Genomic DNA, 11075 nt, shown 5'->3' with positions numbered 1-11075 from the left:
AAAAATAAGTAAAATGTTCAAAGTATTTTATACTAAACATCTTTCCTTTGGAAAAGTTAACAACTTGCTGTGTCATGTGCTACGTTGCTACAACAACGCTGCCTGAAAAATGCTTTTAATAATAAAGCATATGTATTTTTTTAATAAGCATGCTTAAGATCCTTCCTCCTGAAGCTGGATAGTTGTTATTATCCTGTCACACAAAACAGAAACACAAGACAGCGAGAGGCTAAGAAGCTGTCTGATCAGAGGAGCTGCTTTAAGTATCAGTAGAAAATGATATTATTTTAACTGATTATCTGAAGTGACAAGTCTTTACTGTAGAAATGCTCTGGTAACCCGCTCAGGACTGCGCAGGTGTCAGAGGAGGGAGCTCCCACCGCAGGAACTTGCGCCATTGAAGCTCAGAAGTTGAGCAAGTCCTTCATTCCACTGGCTGGGCTGAACCCGCAGCGCTCGGAGAAACAGGAGCTGCTTCTCTGCCCTGTGCAGAGAACACACCAAGAAGGATTTGGGGCCAGCCCTGGTCTCTTTTATTAGTGACCAAAATAAAAAATATCCTGCGATGAGACTTTATACTCAGAATATATTCAGAGGGGGTTAACGGGAGAATGATGGAAAATGGAAAAAATAGTTAATACATTATTGCAGGATGCACCAGGTCAGTAGTTTAATGAGAACACCTGTCTCTGACTATGAAGAACGTGCTGTGGAAGGCTTAGAACTGCCACTAGTCCCTGATAAGCTAAGGTATATATTATTAAGATAAAACGTAAAAAAGGAATATGTAGAGCTGGGTTGAAAAATTGCAAAGCCCAGGGCTACACTGATTCATCATATTTACTGTAATTGCATTTCAGCCGCTTAGAAAATACAATGGCCAATTACTACAGCTTTGCAATTTAGGACTATGGTTCTGTCTTTTTTTCGATTACACTGACATTTTCCTCTGCTCATTTCAGAACTCTTTGATTTTATTTGTGTCTCTTAAATGTGTTTAGAAGTGACGGTCCTTCAGGGTTTCCTGCGCCCTCAGACCTGTGTGCAGCCTGGTGGCTTTAAAGCCTCCGCGCTGTCCTTTTAGCCGAGGAGGGTATGGCAGGCGTGCTGTCACTTGGTGTCACTTCACAAGAAGGTCACTTGGCCCAGCGACTGCTCAGCCTGCTGTGCGAGGAGGAGGAAAATGGACATCTTCGGTGGCTGGGCAGAAGCAAAGCAGATGTGCCAGGCTGTCATTTGGGACTTTGAGGCAGGATTTGAGAAGATGCCGGAGCTGTGGAAAGCTCGGTGCTGCTCGGAGTGCCCTATTGCAGCGTTCGGGACAGAGCGATGAAGAAACCAGGCTGACCTCCAACAGCACATTCTTGGTTTCAATCCTCCTCTTGGTGCTTTTTGCGCCACTTGAAATTAAAAAGCTGCTTTTGTGTCTTATCGCTGGCCGAGACAGGAGTGTCCTTCTGCACGAGGAGATTATCGGTGCAGGTCTGTCAGGGCGCTGGCAGCGCCACCGGAACCGGGCGCTCTCCCAGGCTGTGACTTGTGACAGCTGATCATCTGCACCGCTCCCTTCAGCACCGACCAACTTGCTCCCGCCCGTGAATCACACCAAAGAAGGATCCTTTGAATAAAAGCTCCTTTTCCAAAAGCTTTTGTCTGGAGAAGTTCGCCAGTCTTTGATCTGAAGCTGACTTGCCTGGTAATTTCAGATGGCTCCTGGTGAAACCTTGGAAGCGCCATTTTTCAGCAGAGCTCAGCAGCCTGAAGCTGCTTTTAGTGCAGCCGGGATCGGAAAGTTGTGATTCACATTAAGATTTCAGATCTGAATTTTCCTGTTGTGAAGTGTTAAAGGTCTCTGGCACATTGTACACAGGTGAACGGAGGAACTTGATGGTAGAATTGTTGAATTTCTGTTCATTTGCCAGATTAAATTTAGTTTGCATGTGTATGCGTATAATTATATAACTCAGTTATACAGACATAGTTAATATCAGTAATGTTTTGGGTAGAGGCTCCAATAGTTCAGTGCCTTAGGAAATGAAATATATAATACACAATTGGTAAGGTAACAAAAATTTTTTAAAAAATTTTAAAAAGGGGAATAGTGATTCAAAGCAGCTTGATAACAGATTCGAAGCCCACTGAGTCACTTGGAATCTTGCCACAGCCGCTCGGAAGGTTGGCAAAGGAAGATAAATAAACAGACGCCTTTGCAAGGGAATCGTGTTTCAGCTCCCAAATGTTCTCCTGCGCGGAACAATCAGCGCAGACCTTGGATCTGACACCGGCACTGGGGTTTTGTTCTGGGAGGTCGTTTTGCACAGCGCGTTGGTGCTGCAGCTCCAGCCCGAGGGCCTGACTTTGTGTAGGGGATGTTGGAGAAATAGAAATAATAAATAATTCATTGGAAAATGAGTCATTCAAAAGGAATCGCAAAAGAATGGTGAGAATGGCGAGTTCCGGACAACCTGTCATGACATTTGAAGTGCAAATCGATCGCTCCCGACTGTAAGCGGGAACACGGCCTTTCGCGGCTGCCTCCTGCCAGGGAGAGCGTCAGGGCGGGAGCAGAAGGTGCCCGGATGGCGCAGGGGGGAGCAGGGAGCAGTGGGGCTCCCGGTGGGGCTGCGGGGACCCCTCGGGGTGACACCCGCTCCCCTCCGCGGGGTCAGGGCACCCAGCACCGCTGCACACAGCCGGGAGTGGAAACACCCACGATCCTCAGCCTGCGAGGGGTCGGACCGGGGGAGCAGGAGCTGGAACCTCGTTACAACCCCATTCCCAATTAGCCACATGCCGGCGGGCACGGCGCGGTTGCTATTTTAGGCCACTCCGCCATCTAAAGCTGGACTTTGGCCTAAGTTTAGGCGGAGTTCCCTGTGGTGAAGGAGCAGAACCGAGACCCTCCAGAGCACCGGGATTGGTGACAGTCGGTGTGTCTGTCCCCCTGCACCCCTCTCCGGGGGTCATAGCGTCACTGACCTCAGCTGGGCTTAATTGCGCCTGTATTAATTGGCAAAAATTACCCTTGTCCCACAGAGTGACACCCGCGCTGACGGGGGGGGTGGGGGTGACGGGGGACGACGACGACCCTCCCTCCCGGGCGGGTCAGGCCGGGTAAGTAAATAGGGTGACTGACTTAATTAGCTGGTTTTATTCCAAAAGAAAAACCTCCGCCCGCAGCTGGGGGTGCTCGCCCCTCCCAGCCCCGGCACTGCCCGCACTGACACACCCGCCGCTCCGACCGGCGGCGCCACGCACGCTCCGCCCACCGCGGCCACTTCCGCTCGGCACCGGAAGAGCCGTGTGGCTGCGGAAGCGCGGTGCCGGCGGCGGGACTTGGCTGCCGGTATCGGGGGCTGGGGCGGCGTGCGGGACCTCGTCGGGGGGCTGGGGCTGGGGCTGGGGCTGGGGCTGGGGCTGGGGCTGGGCGGGTGACAGGGCCTGGTAAGGCGGGGGCAGGGCGGTGGCAGTGGCCCAAGGGGGTGTCAGAAGGGACGGAGCTCGGCTTATCTGGCGCTGCAGAAAGTGGTTGGGTCCGGGGCCTGTTGTGGGCCCGTCCCCCTGTGCTGGGCACTGGGGAGGCCAAACCGCGAATGCTGGCGTCAGTTCTGGGCCCCTGACGCCAAGAAAGGCCTTGAGGTGCTGGAGTGAGTTGAGAGAAGGGAACGGAGCTGGTGAGGGGCTGGAGCACAAGTGTGATGGGAGCGGCTGAGGGAGCTGGGGGTTCAGCTGGAGAACAGGAGCTGAGGGGAGACCTTCTGATCTCTGAACTGCCTGAAAGGAGCTTGGAGCCAGGGGGGGTCGGGCTCTGCTCCCCAGGAACAAGCGCCAGGACCAGAGGAAACGGCCTCAAGTTGCGCCAGGGGAGGTTGAGGTTGGATGTGGGGAACAATTTCTTCCCCCAAGGGCTGTGGGGCATTGGAACAGGCTGCCCAGGGCAGTGGTGGAGTCACCATCCCTGGAGGGGTTGGACAGACGGAGATGAGGTTCTCAGGGACATGGGGCAGTGCCAGGGCTGGGGTATGGTTGGACTCGATGATCTTGAGGGTCTCTCCAACCAAAATGATTCTGTGATTCCAGGGCCTGTGGTAGCGCTGGCAGAGCTGGGAGGAGGTGGCTGGGCCTGGAGGGGCCGGTGGCTGGAGAGGTGTGCGGGGCACAGGAGCTGGTGCCTGGCTGGGCAGTGGGTGAGGAGCAGGGTGGGTGCCGCTGCTGGCTGGAGCTGCCTGAGGGAAAATTGGGACTGGGGACATCAAAGTAGGTTCAGGGAAGGGGTTGTCTGGGCTCCAACCCCCTCCTCAGCTGTATGGCTGATGTACAACACCACCATTAGAGAAACTGCCTCTGCCTACCCAGCAGCGTGTCCCCTGCGCCCTGGGTGTCCCCCTGTACGGACTGCTTCTGGATGACGGGATGTGCGGGGCAGAGAACGCTTCTGACGCTGCGAAAAGAATTTTCCCTGGCAAAAGTCTGGTTCATTGTCGTCTTTGTCAGAGCTGTTTGGATGTTACACCGTGTGCCTGAAATCACAGGGTGCAACAAATTAATCATGTCCTTGTAGTTTAGACCAAAGCTCTTGCGCAGGGAAGCATATGATACTGATTGGGGTGATCCTCTATGTTGAGGATATTCTGTACTCAGGTTTATTATCTTCTCCAGATGAACAAACTTTTGGCCGGGGGCCTGTCCCTTCCAAGGGGTTTTTGACTTGGACCAGAGATTTTGATGTTTGGCAGCCTTGAAATGAGACACTTGACATTTTTTTTCCTTGTTGCAAACACGTGCTTCTACGTGCAGTTTTCAGAATGACTCGAGAAATTTTAAAAGCTAAATTAAATATACGATGAGAACTGAAAACCAGTTTTGCTTATTCTGCTGAAAAGTTGCTCTTTTTTTTCCAAACAAATTATTAATCATAAAAATTTGAAAATGTTCTTGTTAATATTCTAATCTTTAAACTCCCTTGGAAAGACACAATTATTTAAAGTTTTCTGGACTGTGTGTATTGACTGTATTTTTTTTCTTTTTTTAAATTGAACTCTAAAACATTGGATGACACAATTTTTGCCTAAATCCATAGGTGACAAATTCTCTGGAACTAAAAATATTACTCTTTCGCTTGCTGCCTAAACTGACCCTGCTCCTGAATCTGTATTGTTCAGCTGTAAAGACACTTCTCTTGTTTTAACTGTTATCCTGCCCAGGCAATGTGAATGCAATTAAATATGCATATAAGACTTGTGATTTAGACCTTAACAAGAACGTGACTTTTTAATACTATTTCGCAGAAATCATAATACTATAAATCCTCCAAGAAATTAGAAGCTCTGTGAACTTCCAGTTTTCATTTTTTGTTAATATCTGAACTTCTTTAACAATGCACATAACATTCTTTTGAATTACTCTTTTGTTTGACTTGTAGTTAATTTCACAAAGCTCATTGCGATATTCCTGAGCCTGAAAATGCTGTTGAAGGTGAAAACGTGGTTCTGTGAGCATGTGGGGGCTGGCAGGGTAGGAAAAGGCTGCGTTTTGTAGCCTCACCCTCTGTACCTTATCTGCATGAGGACTGAGTGATTCTGCCACATCAGCACCAAAAATATTCTTTAATCGCATGTTGGCAGGATGCGTTTTTGTCGCCTCTCCAGTTTGTACTATCAGGAGACAGTAAGCGCTCAAGGAGATGGCAAAAGCGGGAAGTTCAACCCAAATCTTCAGGAACCAAGTTTAAATATCAAGTTTCCATATTAAACAATATCCCCAAATATGTTTTTTCTTGTCCTGGAAGGTGTCTGTGGCCTCTCAGTAAGGACCAGGGATGAAAATCAAGCACCACTTTCCAGGTTTCTTCCGAGCCACATGCAAGTGGCTCTTGGGTGTTCCATGGAGGTTTGGCATTCGGGTGGTGGATAAATTGCTGCGCATGAATATGTTTCCAGCTGCTGAATGTGTGTTTCCGTAAGGCCGTGATCTCTTTTGTTAAGCTTTTGGTTGATTGACCTTGTAAAACGCATCCTGTGCTTTTGTTTTGCAGTTTGCTGCAGGAGGAGCGAGTGGTCAGGATGCCAGCATTGCCTCTGGATGAGCTCCAGCTGACTGAAAGGGATCCCAAGACAGGGAAACTGCGAACGTTACCGGCACTGGTGAGCTGTGTTTTTCCTGAAAGGCAAACAAGACCTTTCACAAATTATTGTTATTTCTTTGGGCCTGCACAAAACTAGCCCTTGGTCTGGGGTATGATGAAATTGGGTCAGCTTCCACCTTCAGTTGTTCTCTTCATGTTTTAGTGCATTCAGATAGTTGAGAATTTTTTTCCAGTGATGGAAGAATGAAAACTTACTGTATTCAAGATCTGTAGGAAACTGTTCTCCCAGAACTCCTTATTCTTTCAAGGAACAGCCGGATTAGCAATGTAAATTTTGCTGCAATACTTTGGGAGCTGCAGCCAGCTCTGCGTGAAGTTCAGCTCTGAGCTGTAGCACTGGAATCAGTCTATCCACTTACTGCATCCCGTAACCTCCTGCCCTGTGGCTTCAGCTGGGTGAAGTCAGAAAGTTAAATCCACAGTCACTTTTTTCTCCCAGAAATAAGAAGGCCTGGAGGGAGCTGTTAATGCTGTTCGCTGGGGAGGAGGTTTGCCCTGGGTGTACGTGTGGGTTGAGCAGCTCGAAGCTGCTGCCCACAGCTCAACGGGATTCTCATTCTAGGGTGGGAATCACGGAATCATTTTGGTTGGAAGAGACCCTCAGGATCATTGAATCCAGCCATAACCTGACTCTAGCACTAGCCCATGTCCCTAAGAACCTCGTCTAAACACCTTTTAAACCCCTTCAGGGATGGTGACTCCACCACTGCCCTGGGCAGCCTGTTCCAATGCCTGACAACCCTTTCCATGAAGAATTTTTTCCTAATATCTGATCTAAACCACCCCGGCGCAACTTGAGTATCTGGGAAAACCCTCAGGAAGGGTAGTGAAATGTTTCTTCTCTGTATTTGGTCATTGTGTCGGTTTGACTCTGTGGAATGTTGTGCAAGAACCAGTTTGGAGGAAAAAGAGAGAGTGCGGGCCACATTTCAGAGCCATGACGTGAAGGTGTTGCTGTTTGTTTTGAAGGCGTGGGAGGATTGCTTTGCAAGGCTGTTGGTTAACAGAGTGCACCCGATTGTGAAGGTCTGAAAATATTGCTGATAAATAAGGATACAAACCCGCTGATGTGCTGCCTTGAAAGATTAGAAAATGGGAAGTTCCCAGGGAACTGAATGTCAAATCGTATTAAAGTGTCATTTTTTTTGTTTTCTTCCTAAAATTCAGTGAGCAGTGCAAATGGGAACTGGGCATTCCTGTCACTTGGTCTGTAGTTTTAATACAATGTTTTGGCTTTCCGCAGCACCCAGAAATAAAAGCAGATCGGTCTTTTGTGCTATACAGACCGCCGCCTGTTGTTAGAGACCCTGCTTTAGTGGAAGAGTTCTTGGAGCGAGCAAAATTCATTGCAGATGACCTGAACTGGCTTCTGGCTTTGCCTCATGACAGATTTTGGTGCCAGGTAATAGTTGTTTTGTGGACACTGAAGAAAAAACCTGAACAATCTACATGCTTGTAAAAGCCACAAACTTTTTTGTAAAGACTTGTACGTGTTCATTATGTCATTTGTCAAGCATTTTAATTTCAATTACTGCACCTTAGAGTGCAAAGAACGTAGTGTTTCCCTATGGATTTTCATTGTGGATTTTAAGAGTTTGCTTGTATTTGTTGCACATGTGAATCCTTTTAGCACTGTTGAATGTTTCAGGTTGCTTTTAAATTTAACTGGGCTGCCCATGAGCGCAACCTACGAGCGGGTGACATTTCCTTCTTTCCATTTCCTTGTCTTTCGTTGTGCAAGGTGATATTTGATGAGACGCTTCAGAAGTGTCTGGACTCCTACCTGTGCTATGCCCCTCGCAAGTTCGATGCCTTGTTGGATTGCCATCCGGAGGTGAACGACATGCAGAAATGTCTTCATCGGAGCGTCTTCCTGACCTTTCTCAGGATGTCCACTCACAAGGAGTCCAAGGTAAATATTTCTTTGCCTTGCAGGTGCTCCAGGCTGTGTAGTTTAGGGAAAAAGACAACTAGAGAAATTAATCGTGTTTCTTACTTGCGTGTCCAACTGTATTCCTCTGTCTGGCTATTTTTATCGGTCTGTTTGTCCGTATGGAGGTGATAACCACTCAGAGCTGAAGTGTCTGAGCTATGCAATGATTTCTTAGGAAGGAGATCCAGGCAATCAGCGAAGTAACAGCAGGTTAGCCACGTGTGATGTTACGATATATTGTTATAAGAGAAAAAAGAGCATGTTGGCCTTGGGACATGAAGCATCAGCTGCATGGGATGGAGCATCTTCAGGCCACCAGTAGCCGAGTGTTCGCTCCTTAATGCTGCTTCCTCTGCACCGTGCAGTGTCGTGTAATCTGGTGTCATAGTTTAACCCCAGCCGGCAACTGAGCACCACACAGCCACTCACTCACCCTCCCCTCGGTGGGGTTGGGCAGAGAATTGGAAATGAGAAAATTCATCAGTTGAGATAAAGACAGCTTAATAGGTAAAGCAAAAGCTGCGTGCATGAGCAAACCAAACCAAGGGATTCATTCCCCACTTCCAATCACAGGCAGGTGTTCAGCCATCTCCAGGACAGCTGGGCCTCATCACACATAACAACTAGTGGGGAAGACAAACACCATCACTCTAAATGTCCCCCCTTCCCCAAACTTTCTATACCGAGCATGACATCATACGTATCCCCTGGTCAGCTGGGGTCAGCTGTCCCCACTGTGTCCCCCCAGCTCCTTGTGCACCCCCAACCCACTCGCTGGCAGGGTGAGGAGCAGAAAAGGCCTCAATCGTGTAAGTGCTGCTCAGCAATAACAAAAACATCCCTGAATTATCAGCTCTGTTTGCAGCACGAACCCAACCCACAGCCCTGTACTGGCTGCTGTGGAGAAAACTGACTCTGCCCCAGCCAAACCCAGCACATCTGTGGTAATACTTGTCTCTCCTTGAACTTTCCCCGGGTTTTGGGTACACGATGAAATTGCTCTAAATTACTGTTTTCTTGGCATCGTAATTGAAAGACACGCTCAGCCCTAATTGTGTGAGTGCAGCTCCTGTGAGCAGCTGTGAGGTTTTCACAAGGCCTTTGGGTAGGATGAGGCACCTTGTGTTTTAGCAATCGCTCCCTCGATACCCTCGCTGTGTGTTATTCACGGTATGTTATTTCGTGATGTACTGATTCTCTTGATTATCACGGTGGTGATGTTCAGGACATTTTGAGGAAAGATTTTGGAGGCCGGAGGTGGGAGCAAGTAAAGGGAATGCTGGAGCCTGCAGCTGGCACCGCTTCCGCACAAGTACCCAACACCTCTATGGTGTCTTTCATTCCAGGATCTGATTAAATCTCACCACTCTGATGAGGCAGACGAGCATTTGAAACCATTTGATAACTGAGTAATTTGAAGAGAATGAATAGGCTGTTGTCACGCAGGCAGTCAGCAGGAGTTCTGGAAATTGGACCCAGGCTGCGTAAAGCCCTGTCCCTCTGCTGTCACAGGGGAACATGCATACAGCCTCTTGCTGGGATTGAAAACATTTGCTATCATGGGCAAATTTGTCTTCTGAAAATCCAGAATTGTGTTTTAGCTTGCTGGCTTCTCGGTGTCAAAGACAATGGGATTTTTGCCATCTAGAATTTTAGAAGAAATTCCTTTAATGCTATTAGTTTTTGACAGTGTTCTAGCAGTCAGGGGATAGAGCTGCAGTCCCTGGGTTTTCTTCCTTCTTGTCACTGCTGCAGCCGTCTTTGGTGCCTTGATTCTACTTCACCAGGGTACCAATAACCTCAGGCTGTGATCTCACGTGTATTTTTTCGGTGTCAGTGCCAGTTAAGCTGTTCCTATGCCTGGCTGCTCGTTCCTGTTCCTGAGCTGAGCCGTTCTTGTGTCCGCTCAGCTGTTTCTTTTGTTGTGGCATCAGCCAGGTCTGGGAACTGAACTAACTGTAGGTAGGGGTTGGTTTTTTTAACTTTTAGGTCAATTGATTCATTTTGTGGGGTGGATGTAGTGGCAGCGAGAGAGAACTGGGAGTGTGGGGATGGACGGCTCTGCAAAAGCCGGTGTAAGCAGAATTGCTGTCTTCTATGAAACAAAATTGTTAACACACCTTTGAGAGATGTTTTCACAAGGTTTCATTATAACACTGCAGTTCTTGCAGGGTAAAATATGGATTATCCTTTAAATTACTTTTTTTTTCTTTGTAGGATCATTTTATCACTCCCTCAGTCTTTGGAGAAATTATCTACAATAACTTCCTGTTTGATATCCCTAAGATTCTGGATCTCTGTGTGCTTTTTGGAAAAGGCAACGGTCTCCTGCTCCAGAAGATGATCGGTAAGTTCAAGCCAAGGAACAGCTTGTTGCATCTAGGCTTTTGCTTACTCATATAATGGCAAGTGATGAGTGGGGTTTTATACCACTCTGAAAACAAACTGTTCAGTAGCAACCAGAATCTATAATTTCTACAGATCAGATAACTGATTTCTTTTTTTCTTGTGGACTTCATTTATGTCCAGCTGCTCAGCTGTTCTGAGCTGGACTCGTGGCGTCAAGGTTCGGTTCTGCCTCAGCAGCTGTTTCCCATGCCAATGAAATGTGTATTCAGCCGCTGTGAGGGGACCCTGAGGGTTCTAAAATCCTGGGGTGGATGAGAAGGGGCAAACACATCGGTTCCTGGGCAGGGAGGGAGGAGGGGGAGGACATGGGGCTCAGTCCAGCTGCTCATACGAGTGCTTTTGTTCCCAGAGTTGGGAGCCAAGTGAAATGTGGAAAGTGAAGTAATCACTGGCCTATGAAGTGGGAGAACTTGAAATTTCAATGCAGACACTGATTTATATTGTACCTTCAAAGCACGAAGCACTTCAGAGCATTGCTCAAGCTGTGCTTATCCCCAGATTTCTTTGTATCTGTGCAGAGTCTTAGTGGCAAGTGCATATTTAGTAATGCTGTGGATGCTGGAACCTGCATAATGAAGAGGGGGCATA

General features: G+C 48.0%; 1 protein-coding gene across 1 annotated transcript in view; it reads left to right on the top strand.

Annotated features, from left to right (window-relative positions):
• The first annotated feature begins 3284 nt into the window (after positions 1-3284).
• Positions 3285-11075, top strand: part of ASCC2 (activating signal cointegrator 1 complex subunit 2) — a 28346-nt gene continuing 20555 nt past the window's right edge. Inside the window, exons 1-5 of the mRNA XM_065646216.1 lie at positions 3285-3346; positions 6035-6143; positions 7389-7547; positions 7887-8057; positions 10296-10425. Coding sequence (XP_065502288.1) covers positions 6063-6143; positions 7389-7547; positions 7887-8057; positions 10296-10425 — 541 coding nt within the window. The 5' untranslated portion in view covers positions 3285-3346; positions 6035-6062. The remainder of the gene's footprint in view (positions 3347-6034; positions 6144-7388; positions 7548-7886; positions 8058-10295; positions 10426-11075) is intronic.

This window comes from Caloenas nicobarica, chromosome 16 (assembly GCF_036013445.1).
Source record: "Caloenas nicobarica isolate bCalNic1 chromosome 16, bCalNic1.hap1, whole genome shotgun sequence".
Lineage (NCBI taxonomy): Eukaryota > Metazoa > Chordata > Aves > Columbiformes > Columbidae > Caloenas > Caloenas nicobarica.
Note: the sequence above shows the minus strand (reverse complement) of the source record. Positions and strands in the feature narration are given on the sequence as shown.